Source organism: Staurois parvus, unplaced genomic scaffold (assembly GCF_062004578.1).
Source record: "Staurois parvus isolate SC_StPar_1 unplaced genomic scaffold, SC_StPar_1.0 ptg000665l, whole genome shotgun sequence".
Classification (NCBI taxonomy): domain Eukaryota; kingdom Metazoa; phylum Chordata; class Amphibia; order Anura; family Ranidae; genus Staurois; species Staurois parvus.
In genome coordinates this window covers 161,343-182,385 of record NW_028318461.1, presented here as the reverse complement: position 1 = coordinate 182,385, position 21,043 = coordinate 161,343, and the positions used below count along the sequence as shown (strand labels likewise).

At 42.7% G+C, this 21,043-nt stretch overlaps 1 protein-coding gene across 1 annotated transcript in view; it reads left to right on the top strand.

The window, feature by feature from the left end:
• Nucleotides 1-2,136: 2,136 nt before the first annotated feature.
• KLHL23 (kelch like family member 23) overlaps nt 2,137-21,043 on the top strand; it is a 38,676-nt gene continuing 19,769 nt past the window's right edge. Inside the window, exons 1-2 of the mRNA XM_089651871.1 lie at nt 2,137-2,277; nt 3,362-4,576. Coding sequence (XP_089507997.1) covers nt 3,364-4,576 — 1,213 coding nt within the window. The 5' untranslated portion in view covers nt 2,137-2,277; nt 3,362-3,363. The remainder of the gene's footprint in view (nt 2,278-3,361; nt 4,577-21,043) is intronic.

Below are 21,043 nucleotides of genomic sequence, written 5' to 3'. Positions count from 1 at the left end.
CGTTTCTGTGGCCCTAACTCTGTCCCTGTCCCTAATACAGAGCGGTCTGCCTCTGTTCAATGACTGCAGGCAAATGAAGAATTCCAAAATGGCCGCTATTTATAACTCGACCATTACACAGTGCTAGCTGGCTGGCTGCTGATTGGCTGATGCGATCACATGTCGTTGAGGAATGCATTATGGGTCAGCGTGCCTTGTCTGCGCGCCTTCCCAGACATCCCCGCTCCGTCGCCGCACATGTCAGCCGCCATTTTCGATTCGCGCGTCCGAATTAGGCTATTTTTCGGATTCGGCGCGAATCGAAATTTTTCCGATATTCGACTCGAATTCCACTTCGGCTACTTCGATTCGCTCATCTCTAGCTATAAACAAAGACCAACATTTTTGAGAAATAAACTATATTTTTGATTGCTTTCTATTAAACATGTCCAATAAAAAATTTTTAAAAATCAATGTATTCTGCTACATGTCTGTGCTAAAAAAAAGTCCCAATACGTGTAAATTAATTGTGTTTGTAAATGGTGCTATATATACTGGATTTTTTAATTTATTATTTTATTACTAGTAATAATGGCGATCAGCGACTTATAGCGGGACTACGGCGGGAATTCTGACACGGGGGAACTGACTTGGTGTCACTGACATCCCCAGTGACACCAAAACAATGATCAGTGCTAATAAAAAGCACTGACACTGTACTAATGGCACTGGGCAGGAAGGGGTTAACATTGGGGGTGATCAAAGGGTTAACTGTGTGCTGTGTCACAGTATGCTGTGTGTAGTCTTTCCACTGTAAGCACACTGCTTTGTATGGCTCTGCTGTTCAGAACCATACAAAGCAGTGTGCAGGAGCTGACGGGAGAGATCTGTATTGTTTACAGTTCTAGTAATCACCGGCCGGCACCCTGCGATTGACAGCCAAGAAAAACCCCACAAGAAAGAAAGGATACAGCACCTCAATGGCTAATGAACAGGATATATTTATTAGACGTAAAAAATTACAATGCACATACATTCCCACCCCCCACCGCCCGCCAAAAAATCGGTCCCTCCAAGAGACTGAAAGCTAAGGCTGGGAATGGCGGCGTGGGTGGGGCACGTGTGCGTGGCTTGCATGCGCCCCCTATCCGGAACTGCAAAATCATGTATATATACGTGATTTTGTGCACCCCAGCCGCCTTGTAGCTGTATTTCTGCTATAGGGCAGAAGGGAAGCGATTAGTTGTGCTTAATGAGTTAAATTTTACTAAAAAAAGGACCCTGCATTCACTATATCTGGTCACCCACAGTACACAGGACATGGAAATACAATTATTTTAATAAATATAAACTGCTCGATACCTTTTCTCATCAGCAGTCCTATGAGGCTGCATAACCCCTGCATAACCCCTGCATGTGATCAGCACAGGGCCAATCAGCACTGTCCAGACAGAGGGTCCTGTCTGGACAGTGCTGATTGGCCCTGTGCTGATCACATGCACCCTCCCAAAGAAAAAAAACCCTCTAGCCATACACATCAAACATGCATGTGCAGAGTGACTTCTAGAGCTCTGTACTATCAACAGATGGATTGGGGAAAGTAGAAGAAGGGGAGGATCAGAGAAGACAGGATCAAAAATCCTTTTTACACAATGCAGAGGATAAAACCCTTAGGTTCCACAGTGAGTATAACAAGCATGATTTACTACTTATACAGACTGATTTTACTGTTGTGGGTTTAGCAACATTTTAAGATATTAAGAAAAAAACACCGATGGTTTAATAATATAAGTGACTACTAAACTGTCAAGGGATTGTACTCACTCTGGGAATGTAAAATACTTCTGGTATGAAGCACTTGGGATGTAGTAATATATCTCATACTATGTTTTGATTTAATAATGCTATTATGTAATCCATGTGTATGTCCCTGAACTATAAATGTAATAGTTGTTGATCATTTCTAGTAATACGCTTAGCAGGGCAGCATGACAGTAGCCTAGCCCATGGTCTTTGTGACCTTTGCGGTGGGCTCAGGCGGTGGGCATGGGAAGAAGGATACAATGTGTGATAGCAATAGATGGGGAGCAGCTGGGATACAGAAATAGGATGTGATATTCCCTCCCCTTTGGAATAACAACACTCTTCCATTCCAAATCCCTGTGTGTGCAGCTCATGCCAAAGATGGTCAACAAGGAGGCGCTGCATCCAATGCTATCCGCCTGTGAGCCACTGACAACAGCCAGGATCCCAGCTGAAAACATATTAACTCCTTCCAACCCAGGAGCAGTGCTGCAGGTAAACAATGTCTCTCTTATAATGCTACATTGACAAGGTTACGATGCACAGGCAGAATTATGGCACTTGCACTGCTGGGGAGGCTCCAATTCAAATTAGAGATTGTAAAAGTTGCTGCAGTCATGGAATGGATGACAATGATGTATGACAAAGGCATAGGTGATGATAAAAGAATACATGGAATATTTGCATGCTGTGACCGGTGCAGAAATAAAGCTAGACCTGTGTGTATCTCTTTCAGTCAATGATTGACAGGTGAGCTCTATCCTGCACCACATCAGGTTGAGGGCAACAGACGGTGACAGGCAGGATTTTGTCATTTGGAAGGATTGCATGCTGCTGGCCATTGCTTTGTGTTGCACCTGAATACAGCCAGTGGCTTTGTGCCTTAGTGTGGAGGAGGAGGGGACGCCAAGATCTAGCCAAGGCTGACAGCTCATTGCTAATCCCACTAGTTATTAGGAGGAGGCGTCTCTGGGCTGATGGTAATGGATTTGCAATGAAATTTTACAACCTTTATTTACAGTAGCATAACCACAAGATGAGTGTACAGGCAGCTGAGGCTATCCACACAATAGCAGAGCATTGTGGTTGCTGCTATTATGACATTCTGTCATCTGTGGGAGGGAAGGTAATGTTTGGGGAAAACTGATATGGCTGGGTAAATACTGCATGCTGTTGACTGATATTTATTTTCTATTGCCCAAAGCCTGACCATTTAGGAACGTTAGGCAGCCAATAGAGGGGGTGCCATTAAAGTAGATGGCCTCTGCCAAATCAGATTATTCTGTAATCTAAATAAACAAGTGATCATAGGTTCTGCAGGAATGTATACACAGGACAATGTTTCCTATGTCTTGCAAGGACAGTGATGTTACATTGTTTCATTCATATCATTGTCCTAAGAAATGCATGCTGTTTCTCACTCAGTCATCTGACCTTGTTTCTTTATGAATGAACACAAGTATTAGGTATCATGTATGTCAGCGTTTAACACTTCATCTATGCACCTAGCTTAGTTTTCCTTTGGATCTTGCTTTCTACTTTTATATTCTGTCCATCTTTATTTTTAATATTTTTGTAGCCATGTCACAAAAGGATCTGGAAGATTATTGCTTTACCTACAATGACCCAACTCATCATGCAGATTTTTTGGAATCCTTTAGAATGTTTTACAAAGAGGGTCTCTTCACAGACATCACCTTGCTGAGCTCCTCTGGGAAGGGTTTCCAGTGCCACAAGGCTGCCCTGGCTGCTTGTAGTCACTACTTCAAGGTGATGTTCACAGCTGACATGAAGGAAAAGTCCAACAGCCAGATCAAGATCTCAGGGATTGATGACAACATTTTAGAAGCACTACTGAACTACACTTACACTTCTCAGATCAGGATCACAGCCAAGAATGTCCAGAGTCTACTACAAGCTGCTGACCAGCTCCACTTTGTTTCTATCAAGGAAGCCTCTGAGCAGTTCTTGGTGAGACATTTGGATGTGGACAACTGTTTGGGCATGCATTCCTTTGCAGAATTTCATATCTGCCCATCTTTAGAGAAGGAATCCAGAAGAATCATTGTGTCTAGATTCCAAGAGGTTTGGACTCAGGAAGAATTTTTGGACATCTCTTTCGAAAAACTCTTGTACATCCTTTCCCAGAAGAACCTCAATGTCTGGACAGAGGAAGTACTTTTGCAGCCTTTAGTAAGGTGGATTGGGCATGATTGCAGGAAACGTGTAGAACATATATATGACCTACTCAAATGCATTAAGATTGACATTGATGACAGCTATCTCAGGTCCTCTTTGGAGTTGCACAAGAAACATTTACTCACAGAAAACAAGATACAATCTTTACTGTATTATGCTGTAAGGAGGCAACCACAAGAAGTGTCTAAGCGATCCACTGCAAGTATGTTTGTGGTTGGGGGTTATTATTGGCATCCCTTGTCTGAGGTACACTTGTGGGATCCAGAAAGCAACAACTGGGCTCAAGGGGCAGATATGCCAGATCATACAAGAGAAAGCTACAGTGCCACCAACCTAGGACCTCACATTTATATTACTGGAGGCTATAGGACTGATAATATAGAAGCTCTGAACACTGTGTGGATTTATAATACAGAAACAGATGAATGGACAGAAGGCTGCCCCATGATCAATGCAAGATACTATCACTGCTCTGTCACCCTGGCTGGCTGTGTTTATGCTTTGGGTGGGTATAGAAAGGGGGCTCCAGCACAGGAAGCTGAGTTTTATGATCCACTAAAAAAGCTTTGGTTCCCTATTGCCAACATGTTAAAAGGTAAGTTACATATGACTGTTTATGATGAGAGCTTGTGACTTGACTTTGTTTCAAAATGTGAAACTTTTCAGATATGCACAGAACTGTATAATAAAATGAACATACATCTTATCACTTTGAAGGAGGCAGATGCAAAAAGTGCCCATCCGTTCTTTACATATGCTGGCTATTTTTTAAAACTAGCTTTGTGAGCACTTGATTGTTCGTCCTCATCATCCTCTACCCAGTAGCAAATAATTTGAAATTCAGCTAACAGCTGACATTTCTGCACTGGCTGCCTAGATGGAAAAAAAGGCAGGGCAGCAGTGGTTGATAGAAATCACACCTGCAGCTTTGTTAGTGTGATATTACATATACTGGGATTAGTAGGTAATTGTTCAGACACCTTGAAAAATCTCAACTGATACCTGTAGGAAGATCTTCCACTCTTAGAAACGACTGGGCATTTTCTGTGCATGTGTGGAAGAAGGTGAGCCTGGCCAGGAGACTTTTCGTGAACAGGCTGTGCAATTCCCAGTGGCTGCAGTGCAAAGATCTCTGAAATACAGACAGGTAAATGGAAGTCTGAGAGGAGAGAGGTTGCCAGGGCCAATATTTAAAGGATAACTAACTTGCAAGCCTAATATATTTACAATGAGCATTGCAAAATAAAAATTATAATTGCATATTTTCCCAAAGCTGCTACACTGCTCTGGGGTCTGTATCATGAAAACAGTACCACTCAGGAGTTACACAGCCCTTGCTTCCTTCACCTTCCTCTCAAAGTAGTTGTTATCCCCTTATAAGAAGATATGGAGTATCCGAAGAGGTATGCGATACCCTGGCCAAATAATGGGCAGGCAGTGCTTAGAAGCATTTTGGAAAATATACAATAAATGATGTAGTGCATTGTGTATTCTGTATTTGCTCATAGATCATCAGGTATATGATTGGATGTTGGCAGCTTCATTGGTTTCAGAAATTTAGGGATTTAGGTAGGAGTGCAGGAGGTTCTCACTTACATTTTGGAAAATATGGTACCCAATATTAACTATTTTTAAAATCATTACTGGGGCAGCTTGCTCTTAAGTCAAAGTATGTAATGTACTGTGTTGTGCTAATTTGCTGTCTTTGTCAAGGCATATTTACGTAATGTGAAAATGTTATTATTTTGCCATTTTACACTATAACTTTCTATATTATAGTGCAGGGCTGTTAATTCATTAACAAAAGGAAAAAGTGCCATCATTTGGGGTGTAACCAGCCATCAACGGAATCTCTCTGACTCACCCTATCTTGGGGTGCGGATTATTAATTCATTAACTTCCCCTTGTACAACCTTTTTTAGTGTCCATTGTCTAAAGCTGGATACACACTGTTAATCTTTTTTCAGTCAACCAGCAGGCAGAATGAAAAAACAATAACAGATGCCTTCATCCACACAGGATGCAGGAACCCCCCCGCCATGCTATTACATTCTAACAGTGGGGACTCCCCACTGTCAGAATGCACTGATGTACTGATCAGTGCTGCAGCTGATTGGCTGAAAGCCACTGATCTAACAAAATTTTCCAGCAGGACTGTTCAACAGAAGCTGATCTAATGATCTGCTTCTGTCCAACAGAGAGGGCTACACACAGACTGAAATTTGGCCAGTTCCCACTGAACTGGCTGAGTTTTGATTTGTGTGTAACCAGCTTAAGAGTGTCTAGAATAGTAAATGTTTAGTTTCTTCTGTTGGGGAATCCATTATTACATCTGTTACTATATAACATTGGTTAGCTACAGGATAGAATGCCCATAGACAGGGGAACATGCTGGAATGTCTCTGCTCATCTTTGAATTGGTTACTGGAGTGCTAGGTCCCACCTTATCCAGCCAAGGATGGCCATTGTGCATGTAAGTTACTTTGATCTTTCATTCTTCCCCATAGAAGAGTCCTGTAATAATATCCCTCTTCCCCTTGCACAACCCTTTTTAGTGTCCATTGTCTAAAGCTGGGTACACACTGTTAATCTTTTTTCAGTCAACCAGCGGGCTGAATGAAAAACAATAACAGATGCCTTTATCCACACAGGATGCAGTAATCCCCCCGCCGTGCTATTACATTCTAACAGTGGGGACTCCCCACTGTCAGAATACACTGATGCACTGATCAGTGCTGCAGCTGATTGGCTGAAAGCCACTGATCTAACAAACGTTTGCAGGACTGTTCAACAGAAGCTGATCTAATGATCTGCTTCTGTCCAACAGAAAGGGCTACACACAGACAGCTACGCACAGACTGAAATTTGGCAAGTTCCTGCTGAACTGGCCGAATTTTGATTTCTGTGTAACCAGCTTAAGAGTGTCTAGGATAGTAAATGTTTAGTTTGTTTTGTTGGGGAATCCATTATTACATCTGTTACTATATAACATTGGTTAGCTACAGGATAGAATGCCCATAGACAGGGGAACATGCTGGAATGTCTCTGCTCATCTTTGAATTTGTTACTGGAGTGCTAGGTCCCACCTTATCCAGCCAAGGATGGCCATTGTGCATGTAAGTTACTTTGATCTTTCCCTCTTCCCCATAGAAGAGTCCTGTAATAATATCCCTCTAAGGGCAAATTGTGCTGGTTATTAGGAAGAGGCCATTTTCAGCAAGTGATGTTCAAATTGGGAGAATAGCTTTTGATTATCTGCTCATTTATGGCCACCTTTACAAATGGTTAGAAATAACTAAATTTCATAATATAACATGTATCATATAGCAGGAGAAATATAATGCAATGAGAGCAGGTATTATGATAATGTTACTTATATGTTGGGATTTGTATTATTTGATATAGATCAGGGGTGTTCAATCTTTTAAAGAGTGAGTGCCACTTAAGTGACTTGGTCGGTAACCGGTCATGAGCCACAAAGAAATAAAATAGTTAAGAATTAAATTTTTTTTATTTAGAATAGCATAATGAACATTTTCTTCCTACAGCCGTTGAATGCCGGCAGGAACAAAGAGTAGGAGAGCCAGCTTTCAGCAGTTGCAAGAGGAAAATGGAGAGGATCGGTTCCTGTATATGCCACCTCTCCTGTCCAAGGGCAAAAGAGAATGCGACAGGGAGGCCGACCCAGTAGCAATGGACGGGTTCACCACTGCGATCCTTGGCGCTACCCTAGTGGTTGGGATGTGTGGTAAAAACATGTTTCAACTATGGGGTTTTACCGCCTCCCAAACTGCAAATGTAAAGAAGCCCTTGCTGTCCTAAATCCCCTATAAGGCTGCTTTCCTCCGCTTTGTCATAGACTTCTATTAGATTTTGCAGGTGTGGTACATTTTCTGAAAGCGCACCAAACTAGCAGGATATAATAAAAGAAGTGTGCTTCCCAGGTTTGAGGTCAAGGGCCACATCAGAGGGCTATAGATCCTGTAAATTCCTGAATACATGTAGATACCATTTAATTGATAAAAGTCTGGCTGTTAAAACATTAACAGAGTTAGGACAGCAGAAAACAATAATATTATAGACCATATGAATCTTGCTGTGTGCATCATGCCTTGTAGTGTAAATCTAACATGGTTAGATTCCTCTTGTTCAGCCTGTGGGCTAATATGTGCTCAGCTCTCAGAGCTCTTGTACAGTATGTAACTGCAGCTCTGCACCCCCTGCTTTGTGAGTCTGTGAAAAATCCTTTTAATCTCTGAGCTTTACAAGAATGTACAGGACAAATGGCTGCAGATAAACAGGTACAAGGTATGTAGAATGATTTTTTTGAATCTCTGTGTTTCATCTGAGACTAGTCATTTCATTGGGTATAGGTAACAGGTTACAACCACTTTAAAGGTAAAGCAGGTGCCAATCCATTCCATGTAGGTCAGGGGCTAACTGACCATTTGGAAACTCGGCCACTGCCCGAGGGCCCGGGGTCAGTAGGGGGCCCCATGAGATGCCCCTGTTACCTTTTTCATAGGCTTTTTTGAGTTTGGGCAAGGACACGGGCCCCATGATCCCCTATTGCCCGGGGGCCCCATGAGTTGTCAGTCCACCCCTGATGTAGGTAAATCCAAGTTTTCCAGTTTCTAAAAAACTGAGGAGGAATAACTGTCCATCTATAGATAAAATCAAAAGTAACAAACAGCTGGCAATCTGACAGCTTGGCAATATATGTAATAAACAGTTGTGAGTATGAATTATTCAATATACAGCTCAAAATCTGGCTGTAATTATGGAATAAGAAAATCTCTCAAGTTATCTGTCTAGTAATGGAATTGTGTATCTGTACCCACAATGTTGGAGAAACATTTGATCCATACCAATAAAGAGTGGGTTGAGGGTAGTTTTGATTTTATAGAGAAAAAAGGAAGAGGCTGTTGAGAACATATTGTTGTTTAAGAAAAATATTCATTATTAACTCCTTGGCGCAGAGCGCACACAAATATGCAACCTCTCAGTAGCTGGGCCTTGGTGCCAAGGGGCCGCATATCTGCGCACCCAATGTAAGCAAAAGGATGTGCCGAGAGTGTGCACCCTGAACACTCCCGGCACAGTCGCTGGCGCTTCACGGAAAGGTCCCGATTGCTGCTTGTGGTCGGGAGCAGGGGCGGACTTACCATTTGGAAACTGGGGCACTGCCCGAGGGCCCGGGGTCAGTAGGGGGCCCCATGAGATGCCCCTGGTACCTTTTTCATAGGCTTTTTTGAGTTTGGGCAAGGACACAGGGGCCCCATGATCCCCTATTGCCCAGGGGCCCCATGAGTTGTCAGTCCACCCCTGGTCGGGAGCTTTCCGATCCTGTGACTGTCACATGATCGGAAAGCACAATCATGGCGGGCACATGACCCTAAACCCCCGCCCAGCCTCCCGGCGTCACAAACCCCTTAAAGGACCGGCAGGCACCGGCGCCAAGGTGTTAATAAAAAGTTACATTTACACTAAGACAAAAATGAAAAAAACATTGTGATGGTTGAAGATGTAACAAATGTAACAGTGTACTCCTTCTGAGGGATTCCACACTCAGTAGGTGAAGACCGGTACAATGCATATGCTCAATGTCTTGGGGGTCATTGAAGAAGCAGGCCTTTTCTGGGGATTTTGGACTTTTCCTGGGTCTTCATTTCTGGCAAAGGTCCCAGGAGTAGAAAGAATCCGGGTGCTTTGACTGCTGTCTTATAGCAGTATTACACCCCGGTCACATTGGCTGCGACTTGGAATGCGATTTTCATACAATGCGACTTGCAAATTGTATGCCGAGTCGCACCCTATTGTCCGCTATTAGAGCAGTCATATTGGTGCGGTTCCGACTTGGTCGGAGCTGCAACGATTTCTAAAGTAGTGCATACACTACTTTTGTTGCGATTTGCATAGATATCTGTGTCAGATGTCTTGCAAATCGCAACTGAAATTGGCAGGACACCTGATTTTGAAATCATGCAACTTCCTTGTAAGTCGCATGATTTCAAAATTGGCTTTGATGTGACCAGGGGCTTAAACCCAAAAATTGAATAGTTTTTGATTAGTTTCCATTCTTTGGCTTTTTTCCTTTATTTTCACATGGAGATTAAACCAATAAAACAGTCTTAGGGCTTGTTCACACTTGACTAAATTTCTAACTCTTCACAAAACGCCCATATAGCGTTAGTATGGGCTTTAGACAGACGTTAATGAGCTTTAGTATGGGTGTTTTCCAAGTGTTACAAAACGCTCCCCAAACGCCCTATGCATGGTTTTGAGGCGTTTTAGAGGTGTTTTACAAGCATTAAAACCGCACCACAAGCGCCTATAATAAACGCTAATGCTATTAACACCCTGCAAACACCTGCTAGGGCATTTGAGGAGTGTCACCATAGACTTGAATGAGAGGCGTTGAAGGGCTTCAACTCCTCCTGACTGACTTCAGTTTTGAAGCGACGCGACACTAACACTTCAAGTTTTGATAATGTGAACAGCACTGTGAGCTGCCAATAGTATAATTTCCATAGGTGTTTGAGGAGTTTTAAAAACGCCCCTCAAAGGCCTGCATTTTAGCCCTTAGGTTGGATCCTCTCTGAATGCAAGAGAAACAGTGACACCCTTGAACAGCAGTATTGTCAACCTGGGAAGACGGTAGTGTTACTATTATTTCAGGTTCTTATATAGCGCTGTCAATTTATGCAGTGCTTTACATAGGTATTGTACATTCACATCAGTCCCTAACCCTCAAGGGGTGTACAATCTAAGGTCCATAACTTACATTCATACATACACATACTAGGGCAAATTTAGACAGGAGCAAATTAACCTACCAACATGTCTTTGGTGTGTGGGAGGAAACCCACGCAGGCACAGGGAGAACATGCAAACTCCAGGCAGGTGGTAACATGGTTGGGATTCAAACCAATGACCCTAGTACTGCCAGGCGGAAGTGCTAACCATTTAGCCACTGTACTTCCCATAGTGTTAGATTAAGACTTGGTAAACTAAAATATAATACAATTTTGTTTTTGAGTTTAATACTGCTTTAAACTGGGCATTTCCAGATTTTAATTTGAACATTTGTAAAAAAAAAAATTAATTCGTCAGAACATTCTTTTTTTCTCAAGTCAACTAATTATGTTTGAATGCCCTTAAAATTTCATGCAGACCTGCTTTTGAATGGAATCCCAGACATATTAAATAGGTTTCATTACAACATGTACAATTTTCCCTGAACAAAAAGAACATTTACAGTTAAAATTTTGTTCTTTCCAGAAACATTTTCCATCCTTCTCATTACATTTTCCTATCACTACTGTTGAAAACGAATATTAATTTGCCCCGAATAATCAATAGAATACTAAGAACTTAAAACAAAAAAAAAAATTCAAACTACATTCTACTGTGCATGGCCAACTTTAGTGATTAGTCTGAAAAGGTCTCCCCGACTGTGCTAAATTTTTTTGCTATAAGTCAATTTGTTCTTAAACAATGGATATACAAGATAAGTGAATATTTTATGTTTATGTTCTTGGAACAAGAATGCATTATTTTCCTATGAAAGTTGAGTTTATTTTGTCATTTGGCTCACAGTGGATCACTTACTGTTAGACGTGAAGTTGTGGAGATGTTTTCCCATCCTTCATTGCATTTCTACATCATCTGACTGTGGTGTATGTGCTATCCTTTAAAATAAATAAATAAAGAGAAAAGGATTCATACTTGGCCACATGGAGATTTTCCAACAAATATTGGAGCAAGTTCTGTGCAGTTATATTTCCCTCTTGGGGGAGAAGGTATCATCATCACTAAGAGCCTAAGTATATATGGCAAACCACTTGTAATGGTATATTTAGCAAACCAAAAGTGAGCAAATAGAAGTTCACTGTTAGGGTTTTTACATACACTATATATGGTTTAAAATGAATCTCCCATGTGTTCTTAAATTAGAATAGTGATGTAAAGATAATTCTTACCCTGCAATGTACTATATTTCCTTTTAACTGTATGCTCTAGATTGTGTCTCTTCTACAAGTGTATGCTTTTTTTGGAGTGGTGCCAGGATGACATTCAATGCGCCCCAGGGGTGACAGATAAGCAGGGAGCAGCTGTGATAAGAGCACATTTTCCATTTTCCAAAGCAGATTTCTAGCACTGAAGAGGTGTCCCGGGAATACTGCTACACTGTTCGGTTTCATTATTGTTGGGGCAGACAGCCTAGGTGTCAGCTAATGCTGTAGAGATCAGATGATGGTTAGAAGGGAGATGTCATCCATGTTCCAGACCACTGGGTTGTATCCAGACCAATGGACATATACAGTATAAATACAGGACATAGCCTTTACTTATGAATTGATCAGCAAGGTGCCTGAACTGTCACTTAGCAGTAGAAATAGATGTACAGCAGTTTTGTATATATTTTACCTCCTGTCCTTGTTTCCTTCTTTCTTAAAAACAAAACTTGAAAGGCAAATTGCCTGGTTGTTATGCTGACTCATAAGCTTTTTAATTTCTGAGTCTGAATCTAAGTGTGCAGATCATTAATGACACTGGACAAGTCCTAGGTCTTTATTCACATGCATGTTCTGTTCAGTGACTCAAAGTAGATGAAGAAAGAGAATCAGTATGGCAGACAGGCAAGTAGCATTTTCAGGAGGTAAAGTCACAAATGCCAGCCTCCATGTCTCTCTAATGATGGACTTCCTTTAATGCCATAGTGGAATGATATGAGTATCCAAAAGTGCAGTTAAATCTACATGTATATGTGCTTCCTAAATTGTGTAGTACTACCCTTTTGAGCGCTGCTGGATTTTGCTGGGTCCCCCTAAGCAGGGGAGGTGCTTCACTTAGGCTAACTAGGTGGCCGCCTAGGGCGCACTGCCACCCAGGGGCGACTGAGCACTCTCTGTGGGACGCCACCACATCATGAATGATCCTTCAGATGAGAGGAGGGGTGGCAGAGGGGGAGGAAGAAGGGACAGATGAAGATGCCGGGTGTCTGAGGCCAGTGTAGCAGCTGAGCTGTTGCTCCTTTCAGTGCTCCTCTCAGAGTCAGTGCCTTACTGCAAGCCGGCTGGCAGCTGCTGATCACTGTGGAGTTCCAGCCCTTCTCTTCCCATTCATCAGCGGAGGCAAGGCTGCGCCTGCAATACTAGGTAATGTCTGACTCTGATGTTTTGTGTCTGTGTGAGTGTGACCCAGCCAGCCATCTACCACATGTGCAATGTGTCAGTGGCCGGACAGGTCACATTCACACACACATGAAACATCAGAGTCAGACATTACCGTCCTCTAAAGGCACAGCCTTGCCTTCGCTGATGAATGGGAAGGAAAGGGCTGGAGGCTGTGGGATGTCATCATCACGATCCCACAGCCTGATCTTCTAGTGCCTGCTGATCTGTTTCAGTGTTGGTGATGGTATGTTGTGTTGTGTCAGATCTGTCACTGTGTGGGATCGCTCAGTTCAGGTGTTCTCTGTGTGTGTGTAGACAGGACTACCTGCTGTAACAGCGTTTTGTCTTCCCCCATTGCCTTGGGAATTCCAGCCTGGGATCTGTCAGAGCTACACTATATTGCCAAAAGTATTGGGATGTCTACTTCTACACGCACATTCATTTTAATGGCATCCCAGTCTTAGTCCGCAGGGTTCAATATTGAATTGGCCCACCCCTTGCAGTTATAACAGCTTCAACTCTTCTGGGAAGGCTGTCCACAAGGTTTAGGAGTGTGTCTATGGGAATGTTTGACCATTCTTCCAGAAGCGCATTTGTGAGGTCAGGCACTGATGTTAGATGAGAAGGCCTGGTCCACAGTCTCTGCTCTAATTTATCACAAAGATGTTTTATCAGGTTGAGGTCAGAGCTCTTTGCAGGCCAGTCAAGTTCCTCCACCTCAGACTTGCTCATCCATGTCTTTATGGACCTTGCTTTGTGCACTGGTGCACAGTCATGTTGGAACAGGAAGGGGCCATCCCCAAACTGTTCCCACAAAGTTGGAAGCATGAAATTGTCCAAAATGTCTTGGTATGCTGACGCCTTAAGAGTTCCTTTCCCTGGAACTAAAGGGCCAAGCCCAACCCCCGAAAAACATGCTCACGCCATAATTTCCCCTCCACCAAACTTTACACTTGGCACAATGCAGTTGGGCAAATATCGTTCTCCTGGCAACCCAGACACATCCATAGGATTGCCAAACAGAGAAGCGTGATTCATTACTCCAGAGAACACGTCTCCACTGCTCTAGAGTCCAGTGGCGGTGTGCTTTACATCACTACATCCGACGCTTTGCATTGCACTTGGTGCTGTAAGGCTTGGAAGCAGCTGCTCGGCCAGGAAAACCTATTCCATGAAGCTCTCTATGCACTGTTGCGCTAATCTGAAGGCCACATGAAGTTTGGAGGTCTTGAGCTATTGACTCTGCAGATAGTTGGCGACTTCTGCGCACTGTGCGCTTCAGCATGCGCTATAATTTTACGTGGTCTACCACCTTATGGCGTAGCTGCGGTTTTTCCAGTTGCTTTCAGTTTGTTATAATACCACTAACAGTTGACGGTGGAATATTTAGTAGTAAGGAAATTTCATGGATGGACTTATTGCACAGGTGGCAACCTATCATGGTATCACATTTGAATTCACTGAGCTCCTGAGAGTGACCCATTCTTTCACAAATGTTTGTAGAAGCAGTCTGCATGCCTAGGTGCTTGATTTTATACACCTGTGTCCATGGAGGTGATTGGAACACCTGAATTCAATGATTTGGAGGGTGTCCCAATATCTTTGCAATATAGTGTATCTTATGGCACTTATTTTTGCAAAGTAAAAGAAATTTTATGTTTTGTCGATTTATTATTTTCTACTGTTAGTAGCAAGTAGCTGGTCTTGCCTATAGTGCAAAATAGTCTAGCACCGGCCCTGCCTCTAAGCGCTGCACAGCCAGGCAACATGCATTTTCCCACACTTTTTCTCAGAGTCAGTAAAACAGTCCTTGAGCTTGTTTTTGTTGTTTTTGTTAGGGGTTAACAACTTGGATGGGGTATAGGGGTATATGGGATGCCCAAGGACAACTTCTTAGCAAAAAAGATGTACAAAAAATGTGGCCCAGAATCAGCAACAGTCTTAGTAAGGAGCCCTGAGTCTCCTTTGGTGTACCTCCTCAGACCCCAGGCGAACCTTTCTTTCATTTACCCGGCTGTCTTGAGGATATCCCTGGACAAGGGACTCCAGAATCTACTGTAAAGCAGTTCCAGATGAGAACTGGTTGGGTATTGAACCTAACTGCCCTCTCCCTTCTGGGGGTGTAGAAGTACTCACACTGTCCTGTAGTTTAGTGGGTTGCAGCTGCTTTCAGGCCTTACGCTGGGCTGGCTTCTTCTCTGGTGACAGGCTGTCTTCTTAGGAGACTGTAGGGCAGTGGAGATCCTTCTGTCTGCTCCAACCTGTAGGTAGGCCTCCCTCCCTGGGGCCCCCTCCCAGACTCCATGCTCTAGCACCTTCCTTCAGCCCATCTTCCACCCGACTCCAACTGCCACCCTGTAAAGGCTATTCTAATCACCATGCCAGGCCTCCTGCCTGGGGATTGACTAGGTTCCCCTAACCAATCAAATCCAGGCCTCCTCTCTTCCTTCGCCCCTCTTCCAGAAAGTTCCTGTAGTTTCTAGAAGGGTGGGAGGGCTCCAGAAGCCCTGACCTGTAGAGCCTCCCAGCCTGTCCTGAGATCACCTCATTGCCTCACTCTCAGGCTGACTCATCCCAGGCTTCTAACAAGCCTCTGACTAACCAAAAAAAATCCTATCTACCTAGAGAGTGCTACAATTGTAAAGATTGTAGCTGTACTGCGTACATTCCAGTTGTTCTCAAACAAGAAATAACTAGCTTCTTTGTACACGTGCATTGCCAAACCTGTGGATTATTCCAGTAGGGTAGGCTGGCAGCCAGACTGTAGAACCAGCACCCCTAAAGCACTCCAGGTACTAAAAAAAGAAGACTCTGGACACTGGAGATCTCATCATGAATTGTGCAATAGCTTTTATGTTCAAACGCTGGCCTGCCCTTTACTACTCCTCTCACCTCTCTATGGGCTAATAATTGTGAAGGCCCCTTCACTAGCCAATAAGGAGGAGCAAGAACTGAGCCATAGTGCAAATATGCAAATTTCGGTCACAGTTTGGGTTCATGATGACAAATGTTGTTTTACTGCATTTGCTGTGCATTCAGAATGTACATCAATCTCAGCTCAACAAAATCCTATTTGACTTTAATTGAGCCGCACACATGACAGCTCACAGGGTGCGTTTGACCTGCTTTTCATTTTTTTTCTTGCATTGTGCTGAATTTCTGTGGATGCAGCATGTGCTCTACAAATGGGTTAAATGCATGCAAAGCAGGCCATATGCAGCCTTTACTTGTCGGGCACTACATTTTCCACTCAAATCCAACTGCATGCATTTGAATGGAAAATACAGCATTTGACAGTTATGCCAATTGAAATTGCTTCTTTCCATATTAATAGAGCCTTCAGGGTGCTCTGGAAATAAACAAAACGCACAAACAGGTGCTTACTCTACAGTCCGGCAGCCAGTTCACCCTATTGGAACTTTCAACAATCTTTTTAAAAGGCAGTTTTGATTGTTCAATGACTTGGCCAGCTTCTTGCAGTCTGCATTAAACCTGTACGCAGCTTTAAACACTATGATAACTTGGTCATCCCACTGTAGTTTGTGTTAACATCTCCTCCTTGAAGGCCATAACAAAGGTGACTCTCTAGAATCCCTGATTATTTTTTTATTCTATATTGAGAGGATCTGTCTGGGCCATGATATAAAATTATCTGGTTCAGTAATAAATATGGCTTGTCAGGCAATGATAGCAATCTGGTGAGCATGTGCCAGCACAGTGGCTAAATGGTTAGCACTTTTGCCTGGCAGCACCAGGGTTGTTGGTTCAAATCAAAACCATGGCACCACCTGCCTGGAATTTGCATGTTCTCCCTGTGCCTGCGTGGATTTCCTCTGGGTACTCTGTTTTTTCCCATCCTCCAAAGATGTACTGGTAAGTAAAATTGGCTCCTGTCTAAATTGGCCCTAGTATGTGTATGTATGAATGTAAGGTAGGCACCTTAGATAATACACTCCTTGAGGGTTAGGGACTGATGTGAATGTACAATACACACACATATATGGATCAGTTTGAAAACATCAGAATACTTGAAGAGGTCATGCTGCCTTATGCTGAAGAGGAAATGCCCTTGAAATGGGTGTTCCAACAAGACAACGACCCCAAACACACCAGTAAACGTGCAACATCTTGGTTCCAGAACAACAAGATTGACGTTATGAAGTGGCCAGCCCAATCCCCAGATCTTAATCCAATAGAAAACTTGTGGGGTGACATCAAAAATGCAGTTTCTGAGGCAAAACCAAGAAATAGAGAAGAACTGTGGAATGTAGTCCAATCATCCTGGGCTGGAATACCTGTTCACAGGTGCCAGAAGTTGGTTGACTCCATGCAACACAGATGTACAGCAGTTCTCAGAAACAGTGCTTATACAACTAAATATTCATTAAGTGATTCAAAGGAAAGCAAAATCTTCAAACATTTTTCAGTTTATATAGTGAATGTTTGAGTTTGTAAAGAAGAATACAAACACTGCTATTTTTTTGAACAGTCTAATATTTCTTCAATTTTTTTAGAGGAACAACACAAATTTGATATTTTTCTTCATGTTTTGATTTGGAATAGAATGTATAGTGTTCCCAATGCATTTGTGTGTATGGAAATAAAAGAAGGATTTTGAGCTTTATTCACTTTTTGCAACACACTGCTATCATTTTGAACACAACTGTATATATACAGTTGCAAGAAAAAGTATGTGAACCCCTTGGGATTACGTGGAGTTTTGCATGAATTGGGCATAAAATGTGCTCTGAACGTCATCTAAGTCACAACAATAGAAGAACACAGTCTGCTGAACATAATACTACACAAACATTAGATGTTGCCATGGTTTAATTGCACATAACATGTAAACATTCACAGTGCAGGGAGGAAAAAGTATGTGAACCTTTGGGCTTAATAACTGATTGCCCCTCCTTTGGCAGCAATAACCTCAACCAAACGTTTCCTGTAGTTGCAGATCAGACCTGCACAACAATCTGGAGTAATTTTGGACCCCTCATCTTCACAAAACTGTTTCAGTGTAGCAATATTCTTGGGATGTCTGGTGTGAATCACTCTCTTAAGGTCATGCCACAGCATTTCAATCGGGTTGAGGTCAGGACTCTGACTGGGCCACTCCAGAAGGTGTATTCTGTGCTGTTGCGGCCATTGTTTTGTTGAATTACTTGTATGCTTTGGGTCATTGTCCTGTTGCATCACCCATCCTCTGCGGAGCTTCAGTTGGCGGACAGATGGTTGTACGTTTTCCTGCAAAATGTCTTGATAAACTCTGGAATTCATTTTTCCATCAATGACAACAATCCGTCCAGGCCCTGAGGCAGCAAAGCAGCCCCAAACCATGATGCTCCCTCCGCCATGTTTTACAGTGGGGATGAGGTTTTGATGTTGGTGTGCTGTGCCTTTTTTTCTCCACACATAGTGTTGTGTGTTCTTCCCAAACAACTCAATCTTGGTTTCATCTGTCCACAGTATATTTTGCCAGTAGTGCTGTGGAACATCCAGGTGCTCTTTTGCAAACTTCATACGTGCTGCAATATTCTTTTTGGACAGCAATGGCTTCTTCCGTGGTGTCCTCCCATGTACTCCATTCTTGTTTAATGTTTTTCTTATTGTAGATGTGTCAACAAAAATGTTAGCATGTGCCAGAGATTTCTGTAGGTCTTTAGCTGACACTCTGGGATTCTTCTTTACCTCATGCAGCATTCTGTGCTGTGCTCTTGCAGTCATTTTTACAGGGCGACCACGCCTAGGGAGAGTAGCAACAGTGCAAAACTTTCTCCATTTCTGTCTTACCATGGACAGATGAACATCAAGGCTTTTGGAGATACTTTTGTAACCCTTTCCAGCTTCATGCAAGTCAACAATTCTTGATCGTAGGTCTTCTGAGAGCTCTTTTCTGCGAGGCATGGTTCACATCAGACAGTGCTTCTTGAAACCAGTAAACCCAAAACAGGTGTGTGTTTTTTAAGGGCAGGACGGCTGTCAGCAACACATCCAATATCATCACACTGATTGGAGTCAAGGTTGGCTCACTCCTGGCTCCAATTAGCTCTGGGAGAAGTCATTAAGCTAGGGCTTCACATACTTTTTCCTCCCTGCACTGAGAATGTTTACATGTTATGTGCAATTAAACCATGGCAACATCTAATGTTTGTGTAGTGTTATGTTCAGCAGACAGTGTTCTTCTATTGTTGTGACTTAGATGACGTTCAGAGCACATTTTATGCCCAATTCATGCAAAACTCCACGTAATCCCAAGGGGTTCACATACTTTTTCTTGCAACTGTATATATAAAGTGCTGTGTAAATTGACGGAGCTATATAAGTACCTGTAATAAGCAAATGTGTTTTCAGTCACCACTGTTATCCCAGAGATATGAATAACCAGGAGAAGAATTATCTTGTCACAACAAACTTCAATAACAGTTTTATACAACGGTTTAGTTTTAACAGTTCATATAACAGGTGAACAAGACGTTTTAACTTCCTCAAACTTTTGTTGAAAATTTTGACAAATTTTAACCATGTGGAGGAAAATGGAGTCTATAGTCTTTATAGCTGTTTTGTGGATTTTAAGGGAAAATGGGCTTTAAATGGTTGGTAAGGGTTAATTAAGGGGAAATCCCTTTCAACTATCTTGGATTTGTTTTTTGGCCTCTCATTGGATCCAATATTTTACTTTTTTTTTCTCACAGGGAAAAAAAGGAAAATAAACCATGACAATACACAAATAATGACCAAACCCACAAAAAGCACAAATAGAACTAAAGTGGTAGTAAACACTGCTTGGTGATCTGTACCTACAGGTAAGTTTATAATAAAGATTACCTGAAGATATAAGAAATATCTCCTAAAATGTGCACCGTTTAGGAAATATACACTATTTCTGCAGCTAGTGACGTCACCGCTGCATGTGCACTGCGTTCTGAAGTAACGGCAACTCAGTATGCCATCCCTTTAGAGCTCTGTGATGCAATTGTGGCTCCCGTGTGCATGTGCAAGATTGACATCATCGTGGCTTGGCCATTCAAATAGCCACAGCCTATGAACCTGGAAGGAAGACCAGGTGAAGATGGAAGCCCTGGTAGAGGTGACAGAATGCCGTTGGAGGATTTTGTTTTAAAGTGGATGTAAAGGCTCAAGTTTTTTTTACCTTCATGCATTCTATGCATGCAGGTAAAAAACCTTCTGTGTGCAGCATCCCCCCCCCCCAGCAGCATCCCTCTAATACCCACCTAAGACCCCTCTAGATCCATTGGAGTCTCGGCTGTCCTGGGACTCCCTCTCCTCATTGGCTGAGACAGCAGTGGGAGCAATTGGCCCCGCTGCTGTCAATCACGGCCAGTGAGCCAATGAGTAGAGAAAGGGGCGGGGCCAAGTTATGGTTCCGTGTGTGAATGGTCACACGGAGCAGCGGCCGGGGAGTGCACATGCTCGGGTGCCCCCATAGCAAGCTGCTTGCTGTGGGGGCACCTGACAGGAGGGAGGGGCCAGGAGCATCGGCGGGGGACTCGAGAAGAGGAGGATCAGGGCTGCTCTGTGCAAAACCACTGCACAGAACAGGTAAGTATACATGTTTATTATTATTTTATTTTATTGATGTTATTATTTCTATTTTGTTATATTTTTTTTAAAATGAAGCCTTTAGAATCACTTTAAGGTAAGTCTTTCATAATGTGATAGTAAGGGGTGCATACTAGCACATTATGACGTTAACTTGCAGGGGGAAGTTTTTTTCTCACTTTACTACTGCAATAAATAAACTAAACTACCCAAAATACACCCAAAAAATTGCCTAAATAAATGGGGAAAAAAGAGAACATTTGTTGATCAATATCAATGAATGTACAAGTATTACCAGAGATAAAAGTTCTACCTAACAG